Below are 20,932 nucleotides of genomic sequence, written 5' to 3' on the forward strand. Positions count from 1 at the left end.
CATCATCTACATCATCATCATCATTTTGTATATATTTAGTTGAAACACAATTAGATACACATTCCTGTATTGCCCTATCCTTCCTTGGTTCTTTTATTGTGCTATTCATTGATTATTAGTTGACTTCTTCAATTAATGACTTTTTGGTATTTAATGCCTATGGTTATTTTACCTATGTGGTCATTTTCAGACATGTGATACATGTCATGTGGTTTGAAGAACCAATAGATTTACTTTATATATTTTCCCGCTTTTGGTGAACTGCCTTTGTTCATTAGAAAGTTAGTTTCCGTAGAGGAAAGGTCTTATAGTATATAATTATGTAGTGACTGTATCTATGTGAAGTCTGCCATATTTGAATTATCCTGACTGACCTGAAAGATGTACTGACAGATAGTAAGTGCACTCTATATTTTATTATCTGATTTAATATTTTCTGTAAATTATCTAATTTATGCATTTTCTATCATTCATGAGTAAATTCAATTGATTTCAAGTTTATTTCTTTTACTTTTATCATTCGACCTTAGTAATTAGAAATATCAGTTATCAATTTCATTGATGGGATCTAAATATTGATTCTGAAGTTATATAGTTAAATTATTATTTACAGTTGATATGTAGTATACCCGAGACTTGTATCAGGCAGCTAATTGAGTTTAAGCCTTGTTCCATAAACAGGTAATTAATTGATAAGAATATGAAATATAATACTTTTATCTTAGATAAATGTAATGTGAAATAGTTGCATTGAAATGTATATATTTATTGAGTAATATTGTATATGCATAATATTCATTATCAGGATTAATGTTTTTAATATATTTTAATGCAGTCAAGGGAAATAACTTGTAAAGTACTTTAAACTTTAAGAAGATAGCAAGAGTTATCCTTCTTGTAATATACATATTCCCTTGTAAGTTATTGTTGATTTTTTATGCTCAATATTGATTATTCCTATTACAGGGCTTAACTACAACTATTATATTATCATTGTGTCCATCCATATCAACACTGAAGTATTTAATAATAAACGATGAACCCATAAGTGGTGTGTTATTCTTCACTTAAGGCCACTACTACACATATCAAAACTTCATGGCCCTCTATATATGCTTTAAGTAAAATATAATTCCCATCAACATCACCCTTTTCTGAAAGAGGTTTAAAATCAAAGTTATTGTTAACTAGAATTATCACTCCCCTAGAGTTTGTGGTGCATGAGCTGAAAAAACACTGGTATCCCCACAAATTTCTTACGTTTTCAACATCACATGAAAAGTGTGTATCTTGTAAACAATAAATATTATATTTTAAGGCTCTTAAGTAATGAAAAACATCCTTGCGCTTTGCAATATCACCTAAACCTTGGCAGTTCACTGAAATAATTTTAACCATTTAGAATAATTACAAGACGTTTACGAGTTGATACCCACCATGGAAACAAACAATCGGAGCTCATGTTGAAACTTAAAAGAGAGAAAGAAAGAAGAGAGTAAGAGCACAAATATAACAATATAGATGAATTAATTTTTTTCAGTAAAAAAAAATCAACTGAAAGTCAAGCTGACTACCGTCATGGAGTTGTGAGTCACATTTTGGAAGATTTAATGCAAGTTATGGCCGGAAAAGCGTTTTGGTAACTATTGTCGAAGGAGGTATGGTAGATGATAGGTTTACTACTATTGTGAAAAGTACGGATGTTTGATTTACTATTAGTAACAACTTTGAAACTTTGGTTTACTGAAGATAAGTTATAGTAAACCAAAGTTTATTATTAGTCTACTACAAGGTTTTGGTAGGGAAAATGAAAGTCAATGGGAAATGAGATCTTGAAATGTTTTAAGAACATAAACATTGAATGAATTTAAACGTCTAGATAATTAAAGTATTTAAAAATCTAGAATGTAGGTAATACCCCAAAGGACAAAGAGAAATAATACAATAAATAAGCATAATATACGTTTTATTTTAACTAGCATTTCTAAGTCAATTTGCAAATATACATATACACAATGTAAATTGTCGTACAATACACATTCAAGAAAAAAAATAAATAATACAAACTTGGGCAATCTGTTCCCTTACATCACGAGAGAACAACTCAAACGATTTAATCTCAGCCTTATAATGTCTAAATAGAAAAAAAAAAACAAACAACCATTCTACAGTATGCTTTTGCATGTTGGTAAAACTAAAGAAAAGGGATATAAAAAGGGATAACAGATACCTATGTAGGATAATAGCAGACACAATATAGACAATGTTACTAAAATGCCTATATTTTAAAACAGATTATATGTTATGTTAATTCATTCATAAGTATATGCATGACTAGTATTACAGTATAAATTGTATATAAACCACTGAATCCAAATTCGATTGGGCCCTTTTAAATAACATGTAATTTGTATATCGTAGTAGGTTTTTTACAAAGCGAAAAATATGTTTATGCAAAAATTGCTTAAAGATATTAACAAATACTTACACTGCCTGCTTATAGATTACTAAAATACAGATGCTACAGAATAAAAATATTTGGACAACAACAACCTCAAACAACAAATGACAATTTTTCCAACCCTTTCGAGATATCACAGGCTTTATTACAAATGCTGTACAATATATTAGAGGCAAATTATGGCAATTCACATACACAAACACAAGTAGAGATGTACATTAATATCTACATGAAATATAGTACAATTTGCATTATATCTACATGAAATATTGTACAATTAAATGATTGTTAAAGATTTATTGTTTGATGAAGTAAAGAGATACACATAGAGACATAAGAGCAAAATTTTGAGAAAATATAAAATTGCACATTCGCCTTTCTTAATACTGTCCAAATGCAGTCTGGATTAAGAATGCAGCTTTGCTGTTACTTTATCTAAGGCATATGATCTTTGAATGGATTACAACCAAAATAATGAAAATATTATGCGGGATTTTTTATATCCTCTACTAATGTATGTTTACATCTTACAAATAATATGGTTAAAAAGAAGCCTAATTACGTTAATAATTAAATAATTAATGAACTTAATAATTATTTGCTAGTGCAAGTAACGTCTACGACATTTGTAACCTCTATCGTTTTCTATCCCGAATTCTGAATATACATGTTTGCTTTTATTTTTACATGTGAGCTTAAATCATTTCCGAAGCAAAATCAAAACACACTGTATTCTTTTTTTAACCGGGTGAAGGCGTATAAGGAGCTGTGCCATTAACAACATGGATAATGTGAACAGTGCGATACTCTGGCTCTGTATTGCCAGACTTGTTAGCCACAACAGCGATGAGAATGATGACAACGAGGACAAGGATAGCGATGACGACACCAATGATGATTGCTTTGGTCCTCTTGTTACATGTCTCCATTTTGGTTTTAACTTCAACGGATATCTCGTTAAACAGTGAAGCCTGAGGGATAAAAAGTGCGGTGTTATACGAGAATTTCAAGCTACTTAATTATTTGCAATGCTTCCAAACTGCATGAAGAACTGAACATATGAAATATGTCAATTCGAAGTTAAATTTACATCTTTAAATTAAGGTCTGATGATACGTTCCTCGAAAAACTGTTTTTGTATCTCTTCTTAATAAACCAGAAATATTATTAATTATTATTATCTTCTGATTTCAAACTGTTTTCAAAATGTCTAAAAACATATATACACTAAAAATTATTACATCAGCAATTCAAGTGATTTCTAAGACGATTATATAGTAATTATCATTCTTGCACAAATGCCTGGTAATGTGCCTCAATTCTTTTACTATCATTCCAATAACAGGTGTCCGTTTGCTTGATCGACCGAAGTAAAATTCCACAAACGGATTACCAAATTACCCATCCACTGGATGTTTGATTTCAATAGAATCAATACAATTTTACATATGAAACACAGAACCCTGCAATATCACTGATGTACGATGGTCGTTCAACAAATAATGCAACAAACAGTATATCATAGTAAATGTAGATCTATTTAATTTTATTTTTCACAGTTGAAACGTTCATTTAAAGAGCTCACAGAAAACCCCATGATGTTTCCTATTGTCCTCGCAAAGAAATTCACTTTTAAAGTATGCATGATCACTACACTGAGCTGAAAACTGTTTAAAATTATCTCTCCCAAGAAGATGGAAATGAGAGCGTATGTGAAAACTGTGCTTCTTTTAGAAAATCGCCGAAGAACTCATATTAAAGATATGTCTTTAACGCTGCATAGTTCTCAGATTGGTTCAGCAATTCAAAAGTAAAATAAAAAGGAGAGTTAAAATATAAAAGTCAAACTGCTCGATTGAAATTTGTAGGAACACCAAAAATCATCGATGTTATGTGAAATATAATATCTAAGAATGCCAGATTTACATGCAAAGACATTGCTAGAACACTAAGCATTTCATCGTCATAACATTTTATAGAATTCTCACACGGAAATGTACATAATAATATTTCTATCAGATAGATGCCTTATTTTTTTAAAATTTCCTGAGAGAAAAATACGCATTAAATGTGCCAACGGTCTATTTAAAACCAAATATTTCAACAAAATAGAAGACTTGTTAAATTTGTGTGATGGTTGACGAAACATGGGTGCAATTTTATAGCCAAAATGGAAGATGAATAATAAAATGTGGAATAAAAGATAAAGCTATTGTTCTTATTATTGTAAAGAGAAACAAGGGCTCCTAGCATGTTTTATTAGTTTTCATTTTTTTCAAGAGGTTCAGTAAAACATGTACATACACCCAAGGAAGGACCATCAATGGTAACTTTTATGTTCAAATACAATGAAGAAAGGTAAACAAATTTCCTGCAAAGAAGTCCAAATGCTGCCCAGGGTAATTTTCTTGCACCTGGCAACGTTGCTGCAAATAAGCACAGAGAAATAAATAAAATTCTGAAGAAAAGAAAGTTTACAGAGCTTTGCCATTCTCCATATTCGCTAGATCTCAGCCATTGTGAGATCTTTTTATTCCAAAAATGCATGAAAACAATCAAAGGAAGAATGTACAATATTAAATATGTCATTGAAAGTTATATTCATCAGTGTCTTTGGGGCATCCCTAAAGATGGGTATGCTGGGGTTTTCTGGTCATGGGTACAAAGACTTAAGACATGTATAAAGGATAATACGGAATGCTTTGAGGGATTGAAAGTGTTTAGAATATGTATTACGTATTTTTCTTACTTTAAGATGACCTATTGCATTATTTATTGAACGACCCTCGTAATACTGAACAATCATATTAAATGAGTGTTTTGTAGTAAACAGCAACACAACACGTGGTCAGACAAAGTCCTTTTTTCTGCATGTGTTATATATGGTTATGATTAGATATTTCTAGCCCAAGGAAGAGACATTCCAAAGATTTTGATTTATAACAATATTTGATCCACACAACAAAGTGCTAGAGTTTATTGAACATCGAAAATGAAACTCTAGCGCTTTGTTGTGTGAATCAAACGTATTGTAATATGCATTCTTTAGCTATCACTTGCATACCGCACCCATGTACCAGTACTCAGGAGCATTGCTTACTAGTTTTCACGTAAAGATTCGTATGAAATATGTGGAGATAACGAACAGTATTCGAGCTCAAAAGTCCATTTAACATTACAAAATAGGAGCAGAGCAAACACGGACCTCTAAGACATCAGACGTGGGATCAGGTGCCATGGAGGAGTGAGCATCCCCTGCCGACCGGTCACACCCGTCGTGTGCTCCTTGTCATGATCGGGAAATAACGGAAAAATCCGTCGACAATTCAGTGTGTAAATAATGGCCTGACAATTAGTATGAAAAACGTCAGTCAGCATTTGACTTAATGAAAGATGTTTTTGCTGACAAGGTCATTATATCGACCATAGAACTTACGAAATGATGATTTAAACGAGACTGTTGATATTCTTGTTTCATCAACTTGTTTGTCAATAACTTACTTCGTTTTCGAAATTGTTCATACGTAGAGAATGCTCTGGCGTATCGAATCAAATATTTTTACCCGGTCAATTCACAATTGAACTTGACACGTTAGATTATAGAAAGTATTACTGTTATACAAAGTAAGACAGGCTTTGACTGACCACGTATTGCTGTTTTCTACCGTAGTAAATAATCATTCAACGTGTTCGATGCGATTGGTCAATACTCTCGGTGGTATTTGAGATCCTGTGTTTTATATGTAAAGTAGTATGTTTTTTTAACCAACCAGCCAATCAAAGAGTAATATGGTAATCAACGTGTGAACGTTTAGCACGCTTGATCAAGCAAAATGACACGCTGTTATTGGAATGTTAGTAAGAGAAAACCTGTTAAAGTATCAATATTTCAATCCCAAATTCTTGGGAAAAATATATATAATTGAACTCCAATATCTCGAACACGGATGTCTCGAATACCACGGATACCTCGACGTTAGTTGGAATTCCCAACTGCTTTTTTTCTTTGTTTATTTTTACCTAAATATCTCGATATTTTCACATCGAAGTTTTTTCTGTTTTTAATTGACTCATTCAGTTTGTGATCACGAGATTTGACTGTATAATTGAGGAACGTATCGTCTGCCCTTAATGGATTTTCTTTGTCCCGTAAGTTGCGGAAAAGATACATGTAAGTGGGGAAATTTAATACCATATACAAATGTATATCTGTGCATTATCTTATGCTTTTCTTAAACTTATGGACGCCAAAAATGGGATACATTCTTTTCAGTATGCTAGTAAGAAAATATTATATTTTTTCAGTGGAATGAGGAAGAAAAATTAATTACAAAAATGAAAACAACAAAAGAAAAATCAGCACCAAACTTCTATCGTCCAATAGGATTAATAAATCTTCATGTTTAACCGTGATTTAATTTAAATTTGTAATATACATGTAGTGAAAAGGCTTAACTTTTAAAAACTAAACCTTGTGCTTAATCCCTTTGTAATTACAAAGTGCAATAAAATATGTTCAAACCAAAATTAGTATTGCGTCATGACCTTGCTGTTCGAATCTTAAGAGGATTTCTCTATGTTCCTATGAAGAAACATAGATTTTTAGTATAAATTTCTAAGTAAAAGTTTGATCCCCTGTTATGTGTTTCAGAGGAGCTAAAATGTCAGAGAGAAAAGGTGTTACACAGTATTTTTTTTTTTGGCGGGGGGGGGGGGGGGGAGGGGGTTATACGTAGTTTTTTGTGAAAGAGATGTAAGTTAATGTAATTTAAGCATTTTACGATTATCAGAGTCGAAATTGGAAAAATTTCATGCCTTTAATAAATTGTAATGTGAAAATTGAGGATTCTTCTTCAATTTCTATGAAAGTTAAACATTTAGTGTGTAATCAAAAATTAAAACGATAAACCCTACAAGGACACCGAAATAGAGATAAGAACAGATAGATACAGGTATATGAAGATGATAGCATCCAGTGAACATTGGATAGGGTGTAGGAAATGCATTTTCCTTCTACAGTATGATATTTTGACGAATTATAACATTTTTTTTCACTAAAATTGCACTTCCGATGTAGTATCGATCCACCACTTATTTGGAGAAGATATAGTGATATTTTTGAAAATGGTGGACTTTGTTTTCTTTTGTGTATGTATCATTGTCGAATATTCGCGGTATCTACGCAGTTTGTTACATGTTTGAATAAAGTGAAAATGGCGTTATCAATCAACCACTTCGAATCATCGAATGATTTTAATATTTTATAATGTACATTAGGTGGGTTATTTTACAATTAAAAGACAGTCTATGTCTGTAAGCAATTATGTATCCTGTAACACTGACATAAATCAACGAATATAATGTAAAGGAATTGTTTTAATTGGTGACAGGGTAAAACAACGTAACGTGTCTGGATGGCAATGCTTACAAAAGTATGTACGATTTTGATTAAGATGTGATACAGTTTGGATGAGATTGACCACCTATTGTTCGTTGTTGTTGTTGTTTTGTTTTGTTTTGTTTTGTTTTTTTTTAAAAACCTCTACAGGTCCATAGCAGCGGTTTTAAACGTGTGTGTGTGTGTGTGGGGGGGGGGGGGGGGGTTAACCTCCAGAAACAAAAAAAGTTATACGGTCCAAACTCGAAAATCTTATTTCTTGTGGGGAGGGGGGGGGGCTTCCTTTTAATTTGGTACATTTCTTTTCAAATGCTGGAATTCGTCAGTAGCAACAAAAACGGGGAGGGGGCAACAAGCATCTAAATGAAAATATATATATTAAAATATTAAAACTAAAGCAAAATACTACACTCAGAAAAAAGTAATGCACCCCTCCCCCCCGACGTTCTCACTCCCCCATGTTCTATGGGCCTGTACAAACATGGTATAATATTATCAATATAACAATATGGATTAAACACCAAAAGATTGCGTTCTCCCGAGCAATGATTCGATCGTTAATCGGACTGAATTTGTTCCTGTTATGTTGCGTGCCTGAGAAAGAAATTTAATTCGGACACTTAAAAACGAATAATTGTCCCTAAGCTTTGTATCCATCAAAGTTTTAGAAAAGACACATTAAAACTTTCTTGATGTTTATGTCGTACTAGTAATATTAAGGTAAGGGCAGACAAACTTTCCTCGAATACTAGTATCTGTTTTGTATCTCTTCGTTACATAGAAAAATATTTCATGTAATTATTTTCATCATCTTGTGGTTTCTATTGTTTTCAAAATATCTTATAAAAGAAAATCGCCAAAAATTATTATATTGGCAATTTAAGTCATTTCCAATAGGATTATGTATTAAACATCATCCTCTTGTATTTTGCACAGATGTCTGGTAAGGACCTCACTTTTTTGTGAGTAAACGTGCCAAACTGACAAATTCTTGTGGAAAATTACACGTTTTTGAGAAAAGTGTCGTCTGACCTTAAATAATATCTTTTCAACAAGTACATTTGTATTTGAATGAGGAATCCTGTCGTGGAATACTCCGCGTTTTTGCACATATGCCGTCACTGTGGCAAGTAGTTTTCTGCAAAGTGACATCATCAGAAAAGAAAATTTAAAAATAATTGAAAAATGTGAAACAGCAACTGTATTTATAAAATTTGGACATATTTCCTAACTGACAAATAAAATTATACAACTACCTTACGAAATTAATAATATCCTTGTATTTAATCAGGGAGTAAAAATATCATATCATAAATGTATATTCAAACCAGAATGAAGGATGTGTTTCATAAAATGCTAACCTCTGGTGAATGCAAACATCACCCAGGCATGACCTTCACTTCAAAACAAGCATCACTTGCAACTAGAGGTGTTATTTAATCTTGATGTGACAGATAAAGATCAGGCTCTGAATATTCTATAGCAAGATCTTGAAATTCTAAAGCAGATGAGTTAATTAACCACAACTCATTATAGCTTTCATAGTTTACAAGAGGAGCAGTTATCTCATATGCCCATTCATTCCTATATAAAATTAGGAATCTACCCCACCAACCCAGCTCCAAACCGGATAACGTACAGAATTAAAATTAGTATCAAAATTAGCCTTACTGCCTGTTCAACAAGGAAACCTATACTTAATAGGACTACCATAAAAAGTTATTAGGGAAAAAAAACAGAAAAATTTGCGGATGGTAGAATGACAGACAGAGAGACACAGGAACCCTCGAACTTGGGGCCAAGCATTTCACAATTTTGGAAGAGACACCCTTGCTCATCATAACTATGCATTTAGTTTGTTTGCTTAATACCCAGTAGCAGAGGAGAAGATTTACAAAGTATTAATGCATTTCCGCTATAAAATCAAATGAACCCCACCTTAAGGTACTACAAAACACCAATTAAATCTATTTTAACTAATTTCTTAAAATTTTCGTGAGAAAAAAGAATGACATCCCTATATTGTCAATAATCAATGATCTTTGTAAGAAAAATAATAAGCTGTGACATGTTTTCATCATATTTAAAAAAAAATAGAGACGTCCTATATATTGGTCACTTGGGAGTTTACATTTTAGAATGTGTTTATGCTGTCTAAATGCGATATGTCAAACTGTTATTAAATGCAGTGTAACTTTTGATCCATAAATAGTAGAGGGCTGATATTTGGACATATACGGTGAGGAGTCTCCATTCTTTATCTACAATAAAGGTCAAGGTCATATTAAGAGGTCAAAGGTTGTGACGTCATATACTGAATCTTTCACTTTTTTGCCATTGAATTCTTTTTAATCGCTATCTGAATTCATCATTTCAATTTTCCGTATTTTGACACATTATAATCTGTGATCCATTTCACTCAATCTGTTGATTTTTTGTAAAAATTGAATCATACATTTTCTCGTAAGAGAACTTAAAGTGTAGCATATTTTCATGTGAATTTTCAATTCTGGAGCTGAATATGTTCTAGTTTTACATCATATTTTACTCAAATTTACCAGTATCAATATCTTTTACTGAACTTAAGCAACAAAAAGGCTGCCTCAAGATATAGCCATAAATGGCAAACTTATAAACGTATTTTCAAAATTGAGGAGTTCCAACTTTCTGATTGGTTGTTTATAATCGACGAATTTGCATAATAAACGACGATATTTCAGCGAGTTTGCCCACGGGTGATAAGTTTAAGACGAGGATATATCGTGGGTATCCAACGATGGCCCCACTAAACCTCCGGGGGGGGGGGGGGGGGGGGCAAAAACCATCAAATTCACGATATTTGCACCCCTTCATTCATTAATGCTATATTCCAAAATTGGTTGAAATTGATTGAGCAGTTCCTGAAAATATTCAAATGTTAACATACGACAGATGACGACAGACGACCTAAACAGTGGATTTTTCTCCTTCCTTTGATACTACATGTGTAAAGTTCTATTATACTAGTATCCGTAATATCACGAACGGTATTTTCTCCATTTAAGTGCATCTTAAACAAACAATCTGGTTCGCATTGGTCTACATGATTTAGAAATTTGAAACTGTAGCCTGCCTAAAGCAGAACATAAAAATGTTGAATTTTTCATCGAAACCAGAATGTTGACAGTCTCGAAATCGTTATACATTTTTAAGGGTACATAAAATAAAACACGTTTTAAAACATTTTTTTCTTTGGTATTGGAAACATATTAAACTTTTGATGCCTTATTTGTAAATTTTTTTTTTCTTTTTTCTGCTTTAGATTGAAATGCATTAAAGGGACCTAGACACAGCAATATTACAGTTTTTGAAATTCAAAGATTCAAACATTCTTCAAAACATCATGTCAAACACCTGTGCTTGTAAACACGGGCATAAGCTCTGTTATTGTTAATGTTAACGTTTTACTGGTCGTGTTCATTCTGCTTACTCTGCACACATCACTGAGCACGGATTAACAATACTGGTGAGTTGGTTTTGCTTTTTCATTAATACACAACAAATTTTCCACTTTTCTTAAATACTAAAATTGCAAGGATGTGTGTCAATCAATCGCGTCCCAAAACTGGTAGTTTTAATAGTTTTCAGATAAAAAAAAGTTTCTAAACACGCTCTTATAATATTTTTGGTGATACGCTCTGGCAACATATGTATTTATACTGAAAATTTTAGAAAAATATAAACTTCAAATCTGTGTCCAGGCCCCTTTAAATATTAGTTTAACATTATCAAATAAAAATGTATTTTGAAAACAAAATCAAAACACATCATTTTGATAGAGGAAATGTCTGTAAATTATCCATAAAAAAACAAACAAATAATATTCACTGAAATAACGATCGAGAAATGGTACTCAGAATTCGACGTCTGTATTTTACGCCATTTTCACTTCAAAACACGTCACAACCGACGGTGGATACATGAAAGTGTGTATGCAATTTTAAAATGGTTACATTAATTATCTCTTCATCCACATCAGTAAGTCTTGAAAAGTCACAAATCTCTCTCTCTCTCTCTCTCTCTCTCTCTCTCTCTCTCTCTCTCTCTCTCTCTCTCTCTCTCTCTCTCTCTCTCTCTTACCTTTTTAGATAGTTCATCAGCTCGATCCTCCAGATCATCAAGATTTTCTTCTCTTTCATACAACTTGTCGACATTATTCTGAGCAATTTCTTTTAACTCTCCTAATTGGCCTTTCACTTCCAATATTTTGTCAGATGTGTTCTTTTTCTGAGGAAAAATAACTTGTGTGTCTTTGTAAGCCATTAAACTATTTTTTTTTCAGTCAGATCTCAAATGATATAGATGAAAAATGGTGAAGCTTTCAAACAACGAATGATTTCAAAATTTCTACAAACAAGACAAATCTGTGAGCAGGGCATAAAACACAGACCCCTGGAAATCCAGAGGTCAGATCTGGTGCCTAGAATGAGTAAGCATCCCCTGTTGACCTGTCACACATGAGCCCTATGTATTGACGACGTAGAAATACATTCCGTAGTCAAGTTTAGTATAAAAAAAAAAGGGGGCTAGAATTGGTATAAAACACATTAACTAAAATACGACCCAATGACAGGTTATATTTGTTAACAAGGTCATTATATTATAATGACCATAGAATTTACGAAATGCAGACTTAAATCGAAGTTATTGAAATCCCTGTAATATCAATTATCTGTCAGTAGCCTGTCTCGGTTTTAAATGCTCTTGAGTATCGAATAAGTTGGGAGATGTAAACACTATATGCAGGTGATAGCGGAATATTACTACATAAATAAGGAAATTAATTACGTTGACGATGGAAAAGCTGAAGTCATTTTGTTTGTCATACAATTTAGTTGTTAGTTGGCCCTTATCGTCTATAGTCAGTAAACATCTAAATGTGAAAGAAATGTGGAAGACTCAGAGGTGTCTTCTATTTCAAGCTTACTTAGATATATCGAGTCGACATATAAATGGAAGTAACTATTGTTAATTGAAAAATGTCATCAATATATCTGAATGTCCAGTTTAGCACCACAGCAAGTGTGTTTTTCTTCTCATTTAGAAGATTTTGAATAAAATCTGCCTTATAGGAGTATAGAAAGTCGGCTATAAAGGAGCACAGTTAGTGTCCAGCGAAATTTCAACAGTTTGTTGGAAGATCTGGTCTCCGAAAACTACCTAAATGTTATAAAAAAAAATTAAGGAACTCCAGAATCCTTTTGATATCAGCTGTAGAGTACTTTTTTATAGAACCAGAGTGATTTTTAACAAAGTAATTTTTTTTAAATCACAAGATACGAAAGTTTCCACGTTCCATTTTGTTGTAGATCCAGTTACAAATTACAATACTTTACAACACCTCCCCATGAATTTGCTTTTTCTATCGTATTACATCTCTACACTGAAGTTTAATTAAATGAAATGGTTTTTCTTCGTTTTACATACCTTGACTTCTTTATTGTCACCTGGCTGACCTTGTTCCATCAAAGGGAACATCTCGGGTTCATCTGAGTCCGACTTCTTTTTCTGTAGGAGAAATAGAATAAAGAAATACTGGATAAGAAAGCCTCATCTTTTTTATAGCTACTATGATGTTTGATAAAGTATCGTAACTAAACCACCAAGACCCACCTTGCCCTTCCTTTTTATTGCTTTTATTATCTTCTGTGGCATTTTTGTCTTTGGTTTGTCTTCCTCCTATAATAAAGCACCTTTTTTTTTCATTTTCATCCGATGTAAATTAAGAAATGGTTTCTTTTTAATAAATGACAATGTGTCTTTTTTATGCAAAGAAATGACAATGATTTTCAGTAACCTCATTCTCTGATTCCATGTCCTGAAACACAAGCTCTAACTGCCTCTTCCTTTCTTCCCTATCTGCCTGGTAAAACAATTGCCAAAAAATATTATCAAATTTCTCATTAAAACAATAAATATAATAATCATCTACGAGGGCTGTTCGAAAATTATTGAGACAAATACTTTTACTCCACAAAGGACAGAGATAAATTCATGAAAGTTCGTCAACATTTCATAAAGAACAAATAAAACAATTGCGCAAAATTTCTAATTTATAGGATAATTAAATAGGCTCCGGTGAAATTATAAACAAGCATATGTCTATTGACCTGGAGCAGCATCGCTACGTCATTTTATCGCCTGGTCAGCCGATATTTTCTCATTGTGAAATGATCGGGAATCGTTCAATCTACTTTCTCTGTCATTACATATAACATTCCAAAATTCAAACTGTCTCTTATAATTCTTTACGAAAGCCGGATAGGCTCATTTTTGACAAGACAAAAAAATATTTAACTCGTTAAAACGAGATAATTATCTCGTAATAACGAGTTAGTATCTCGTTATAACAAGTTAATATCTCGTTATAACGAGTTAGTTATCTCGTTATAACGAGATAATTATCTCGTTATAACGAGTTAGTTATCTCGTTATAACGAGTTAGTTATCTCGTTATAACGAGTTAGTTATCTCGTTAAAACGAGTTAGTTATCTCGTTATAACGAGATAATTATCTCGTTATAACGATTTAGTTATCTCGTTTTAACGAGTTAGTTATCTCGTTATAACGAGAAAATTATCTCGTTATAACGATTTAGTTATCTCGTTATAACGAGTTAGTTATCTCGTTATAACGAGTTAGTTATCTCGTTATAACGAGTTAGTTATCTCGTTATAACGAGTTAGTTATCTCGTTATAACGAGTTAGTTATCTCGTTATAACGAGAAAATTATCTCGTTATAACGATTTAGTTATCTCGTTATAACGAGTTAGTTATCTCGTTATAACGAGATAATTATCTCGTTATAACGAGATAAAAATTGATCTAGAATTGATATATCTAAGTAAAGAATAGACCATTATTTATAGGAAATATACAGAAGCAAGTCGATCAAATTTGTTTGAAGTGTGCGTGATAAAGATTTCATGGAACAGCATATTAGTTTTTTTGTGTTATGCCTTTGATTAGTATTGTTTATTGGAAAGACCGAAGACAAATATATGGAAACTTGTGACCGCCTCATGTTGTTGTGTTATACCTTAAAATTGCAAAATAGAATTAGTGTCATCTTCAAATGGAATGTATATAACATCAAAATTTTGTCAACTTGTACAAGGTGATCAGAAAAAAATGATATACTCTGGCTGATTTAACTGCCCTGTTCAGGCTTTCTTGAATTTGTTAAAATTATTATAATGTTTGCGTAATATTTGTTTGCGCAATAAAAAATGCATAGAAATAATCCCATTATTTTGAATATTCCGAATAAATCATGTGGATATGAAACCATTTGTTAGGCTTTAACGATCATATTTTGATAATTCCTTGCCTGTTAACAAGGTAAACCAGTTCAATTTTATCGTCTTAAAGGGGCAAGATCAAAATTCAATGTCTGACAAAAAACTAAATTCACGTTGTTTTTATCATCAATCCCTCCTTCCCCTCAATAATAAATATGATGAATATCAAGAACTAATACTGTACTTATCACTTAATAATTTATATATTTCTTCTGTTTATTAAAAGAAAGAAACATTTTAATTTACCAATTTGGCATGGAATCTTAAATTACAATATGTAATTTTTGGGTTATTATCAATGTGGTAGAATTAAAAAAACTTTTGGAGCTCTTTATTCTATGGAAGCCACAATAAAAGGTGAAGGTCAGCATTAGTAAAAACAGTTGACATGTGATCCTTTTTGGGTATAGAATGAAAGTTTATATCTAAAGTTTACAATATGATAAGCATTACTTAAGGTGTATTTCAAGCATAAATTTTGCCAAGAAATGTGTATTGTATGTTGAGACAGGATTTTTGATATTTTCACTCGTGCTTCGCACTCATGAAAATATAAAAAAAAATTCCTGTCCCACTCGTGAAATAAATTCCATATCAACTACAAAACATTGAATATCCTCTATTTATTAACCCCCCCCCCCCCCCAAAAAAATCATCAATCTCTTTTTGAAATAAAAATTATATGCTTGTAAAGTTTACATAATAAATATTGTGATGAGGAAAATAATTAACGACATTGCTTCAATGTTGTATTAATAATATAAACATACATATGTAGTATTAGGCCTATTCGTTGATCAATCCTAAGTAAAAAGATTATAAAAGTGAACTGGCTTTGTAAACTCTGTAAACTTTTTTTTTGTTTTGTAAACTCTGGTTTGACGTTCTGACACTATGTGGTAAACATATAGGATCAGCCAAATAGACGTGAATCTCAAATAGGTCTCCGTGAATCTCCACAACTTGGAACCCCCCCCCCCTCCCCCCGCAAAAAAATATAAACTGAATCATGACAGAATATTAGATAAAATGTCAATATCAGCAGATCAGATTTAACGTCTTATTACTTAAAAGGATGTAATATCATTTTTGCTTCACCATTCCTCATTATCGTGGACAATATGCATAAGTCACGAAGTTCAAAGGGGGGGGGGGGGGTAAACCAAGTAAAATATTTGACAAGTATAAAGAAAAAAAAATAGATTTGATATTCCAACTACGAGTATTTTCCATTATTTTCGGGAGATATTTACTCAGGTAAAAAAAATATGGAGGAAGGGACACAAAGATACTCTTGACCGCCCCCTTTTCAAAAGTGGTGGTGTGGACATTAGCCCCTTTATTACTACGCCTATGATCTAACTGCTGATGTCTCACCATCCCCCGTCTTCAAAACATTTCTGAATCTCAGAAGTAACATATGTATAACACTGTAATCTATATATTATATGTTGCATAAACGATATGTTGCACTTATATTGTCTCTGATATTTAATGATATTGATATATGAAACTGTATACCGGTAAGTCGTCCAAAACATATCGAAATAGTGTCATTCATCAGAAATAGTTGTCATAAATAAATTGCCAAAGTTTGAAGCAAGTATGTTTGGCAATATTATTTTAAGAAAAATATCGCGTCCTAATGCAACAATTTGAGGAGGAGTTCACAAAAATGTGTAAATGTGTTCGCCTTAGAGTTGCTATGATTATTGACAGCGAGATAGTTCAAGATTTAATCATAAGTAAACTCCAGAGCAAATTAAATTTTCAACCATTTATCAATTGTTCAAGTTAAATTTGACTGATAATTACTTGCTAAAAATTCAACAGCATTTAAAACTGCAGCCATTTTTATTCCTATATTGCTATTAAGTCTCAAAATAACAAGAAAACTGTCTCGTTATAACGACATAATTATCTCGTTATAACGACATAATTATCTCGTTATAACGAGATAATTATCTCGTTATAACGAGATAACTAATTCGTTATAACGAGATAACTAACTCGTTTTAACGAGATACTAACTCGTTATAACGAGATAACTAAATCGTTATAACGAGATACTAACTCGTTATAACGAGATAACTAACTCGTTATAACGAGATAACTAACTCGTTATAACGAGATGCTAACTCGTTATAACGAGATAATTATCTCGTTATAACGAGATACTATAACTCGTTATAACGAGATAACTAACTCGTTATAACGAGATAACTAACTCGTTATAACGAGATAACTATCTCGTTATAACGAGTTAATTATTTTTTTATCTTGTCAAAAATGAGCCTATCCGGCTTTCGTAATTCTTAAACAATTCTTCAAAAAAAAAATTAAATTTAACGTGTGCTGTAGCTACCCCAGTGTAAAATATACACGAAGTGTCATATACAGGTTGACTTAGTATCATGCAGTACCGAGTTATGCAACGCGAGTCAACGTTATTTAGTCCGTAATAATTGATGGTCGTCCGAAGCTTTTGTTTTTACTCTGGTTGAATTATTTGTGAGAAAAAATATACCAATGAAAAAATAAACCCTTAGACATGTTTTATTGCAGTGTTTTTGTTTTAGCAGGTCGTTTAGTCTGGACAAGAGTTCTCAATACCGCTACACAAAGTTTTAGGCATGCTCGCTGCTCCGCCTTGACGTCAAAATCCGTTTAGTCGTCGTTATCAGATTGCTATAATGCGCTTAAATTTTTTAATGATCTCCGTTTTTCTGATCGAAATTCTAGCAAACTTGCACAAGATGAAGTCAAACTTAAATCGAAAAATTATATACACAATTTGAATTATTTTCGCTCTCACTATGGATCCACTGGGAGTTTTAACGTTGGTGTTACAAATTTTCAATATCCGATTTCTTGACTGCGCCAGGTACCCCTACCATTGACACATTTATATACCATTGAAAGGAAGAAATAAAATATTTTAAAAATATTTCTTGCTTTTATCAATTCTTAGTGTTTGTCAAACGTATATGCAAATTTTCACCGAAAAACATTCATAAGAAAGAAGAATATACACAATGTCTCAATAATTTCCGAACAGCCCACGTACAATTTACCAACACGTAATGTTTTGTGATATGTACTTTACTAGTCACGGCTTAAAATACATTTTCATATATACTAGATGAAATCTAGCTGCAGAACTTTAGTTCTCTGGTTTAGAATATTCGGACAGATAAACGATTAATATATTCACTATTTACGGATGATTCACTTGTCCTTGCAGCGACAAAGATCCACCTAAGCGTGTCCATCACTTTAATTACTCTTATCTTTGCTCTTTCGAGGTGGATTATTGAAAACGAAAGTTTTTTTCTGATTAAAGTCACGATAATTGCCGATGATCACGTGCGTTTCAATTATAGTATAGGAAAATCATCTCAGTTGTGATGCAATATTTAATGTACAAGCAGTATATCCGGTGGAGGCCTATCAAAGTTTATAGGCAAAATGTATTCATTTTTAAGTATAGATAATGTCATATTGCTCAAGACATACTCCTACCTCACTTTCTTGGACCTTCTCTTCAAGGAGTGTCCTAGAAGACTCTTCCAAATCATAGGGTTCCTCATATTGACTCTTAAATGAAAATATTGTATCATAATAAAAGCATTTCGAAGACAAAAATCATTATAACCAAACTTTATATCATGTATTAATAATTTCTTCTCACAGTAAAGTAGGAATGCTGTAAGTTGTCCAATCAAGGATCGTAGTCCCGAAGCCAGTTCTCTCATTTACAAAAAATTAAAAAAAAAAAAAGATCTCGATCGTCTCATAAGGTATCGTCTTGATTACGGACAAGACTGGGTAATTTGAAACGTCACATCTTTTCTTTACTTTAGCATGTTTATTCTCTGTGTCACATGTGTATTATTTTACCATCATCCTATGTATATGCATTTAAATAAAAATCAAATTAAAATTTTATTGTGCAACATATTTCTTATGTTAGCATACTAACAGTATAAGGCGAGAAAATATATTATTGTTTGATCTTTATCTGAAAATATATCAAGGGGAGTTAATCGTCATCATTCTTACTATTTTCATAAAGAAAGTGATGATAAAAAATGATCAATTTCGAAATTCTTTAAAAAAAACAAATACAAATTTGTGAACAGGGCATAAAACACAGACCCCTTGAAACTCCAGAGGTCGGATCAGGTGTCTAGGATGAATAAGCGTCCCCTGTCGGACTGTCACACTCGACATGAGGTCTGTGTATTGATCAGGTAGATGAAGTAATCAGTTGTCAAATTTAGTAGTAAAATATGTTTACCTATTAGTATGATACATGTCAGTCAAAAAACGACCTAATGATACAATGTAGATTGTATTTGCAAGCAAGGACATTATAACGACCATAAAATTTTCGAAATGCTGACATTAAACTAAGTTGATAAAATTCCTGCAAAATCAACATATTTGTAAATAATATGCCTCGATTTAACAACTGATCATCTTCAGTTCATGCTCTAGAATAGCGAACCAGTTGGGAGACATTTAATTTAACCCATATGCAGGTGATCGTTGAATATTACTATATAAATAATGAAAGCTGACAGTGGAAAAGTTGAAGTCATTTTCTTTTGTCATATAGCTTAGTTGTTATTTGGCCATTATTGTTTATTGTAAGTAAAAAACCCTATTTGGAACAATTATGGCAGACTCTATAGTGCCTTTTATTTCGAGTTCACTTGGATATATCGATTCGACACATCAATGAAAGTAACTATTCTTAATTGATAAAACATCATCGATATATCTAAATGTCGAATCACTGCAATGGTTTTTCTTCTCCTGATGTATAAGTGTTAAAAAAGGTATTTAAAAACTGTCGCCCAATCAAGGCGCACAGTCAGTGTCCATCAGTATTCCAACAGTTTGTTGAAAGACCTGGTCTCCAAAGACTACGAAGATATTTTCTGCTATATGCCAATGGTTATATACATTCTACCACAGAATATATATACCCATAACTGAAATTGTTGTCTACTTGATCAGTAGTTTTTTAGATCAAGTCTGAGTTTCTTATGAAACTCTTTCATGTTCAATTTGAAACAGCTGTGGCAGACTCAGTAGTGCCTTTAATTTTGAGTTCACTTGGATTGGCAGAGGATGCTCACTCCTCCATGGCATCTGATCCCACCTCTGATGTGTTGGAGGTCCGTGTTTGCTCTGCTCCTATTTTGTATTGTTTTATGGACTTTTGAGCTTGAATACTGTTCGTTATCTCCATATATTTCATTGGATATGAAACTCTATCATGTTCAATTTGTCTATGGATTGTGCTATATTCGAATTCTTGCACATACAATCCATTTACGTTTCACAGTATGTATCAGTCTTTGTTGAATCTTACCTCTTCTTCTACTATCACTTCATCAATCTGTTGGCTTGAAATAGCTATAGATGAGTCTTGCTCGTTTGTCTCCTAATGAAAATAACATAATAGTATTCCAAAAATCATTAATGTAACAGAAAATATCCATCACAATTTTTTTAAAACTATTATAAACAAACAAACAATTCAATTTTCAGCTTTTACAAAACTCCAGCAAAAAATAAAAAGTAATTGCCTTGAAACGAATGATCTATTTTTCCAAATAATAAGAACATTACGATCATTGTTACGAAGAAGACATCTCCAAGCTAGAGCTTACCAGAATTTTGGAGGATTTTCTAAATGACAATGTCTTCATAATTGAAC

The 20,932-nt window shown here is 32.3% G+C and overlaps 1 protein-coding gene across 1 annotated transcript; it reads right to left on the reverse strand.

Moving 5' to 3' along the window:
* Positions 1-1,949: 1,949 nt before the first annotated feature.
* LOC133189702 (uncharacterized) lies at positions 1,950-20,924 on the reverse strand. Its single transcript, XM_061325100.1, has 8 exons — positions 20,886-20,924; positions 20,585-20,656; positions 18,724-18,798; positions 13,696-13,761; positions 13,512-13,577; positions 13,326-13,406; positions 11,979-12,125; positions 1,950-3,432 (listed from the first exon to the last, which is right to left on the reverse strand). The coding sequence occupies exons 1-8, from the start codon at positions 20,922-20,924 to the stop codon at positions 3,202-3,204; spliced, it is 777 nt and encodes a 258-aa protein (XP_061181084.1). The 3' UTR covers positions 1,950-3,201.
* Positions 20,925-20,932: the final 8 nt, after the last annotated feature.

This window comes from Saccostrea echinata, unplaced genomic scaffold (genome assembly GCF_033153115.1).
Source record: "Saccostrea echinata isolate AGI-Se365-2 ecotype Australia unplaced genomic scaffold, CSIRO_AGI_Sech_v1 ptg000019l, whole genome shotgun sequence".
Taxonomy (NCBI): Eukaryota; Metazoa; Mollusca; class Bivalvia; order Ostreida; family Ostreidae; genus Saccostrea; species Saccostrea echinata.

Excerpts from the sequence above, each read along its gene's own strand:
- LOC133189702 (XM_061325100.1), bottom strand. The coding sequence starts at position 20,924 with ATGAAGACATTGTCATTTAGAAAATCCTCCAAAATTCTG. Across the intron at positions 13,762-18,723 it reads AGAAGGTCCAAGAAAGTGAG|GCAGATAGGGAAGAAAGGAA; the intron begins GTAGGAGTATGT and ends TTGTTTTACCAG. Across the intron at positions 13,578-13,695 it reads ACATGGAATCAGAGAATGAG|GAGGAAGACAAACCAAAGAC; the intron begins GTTACTGAAAAT and ends GCTTTATTATAG.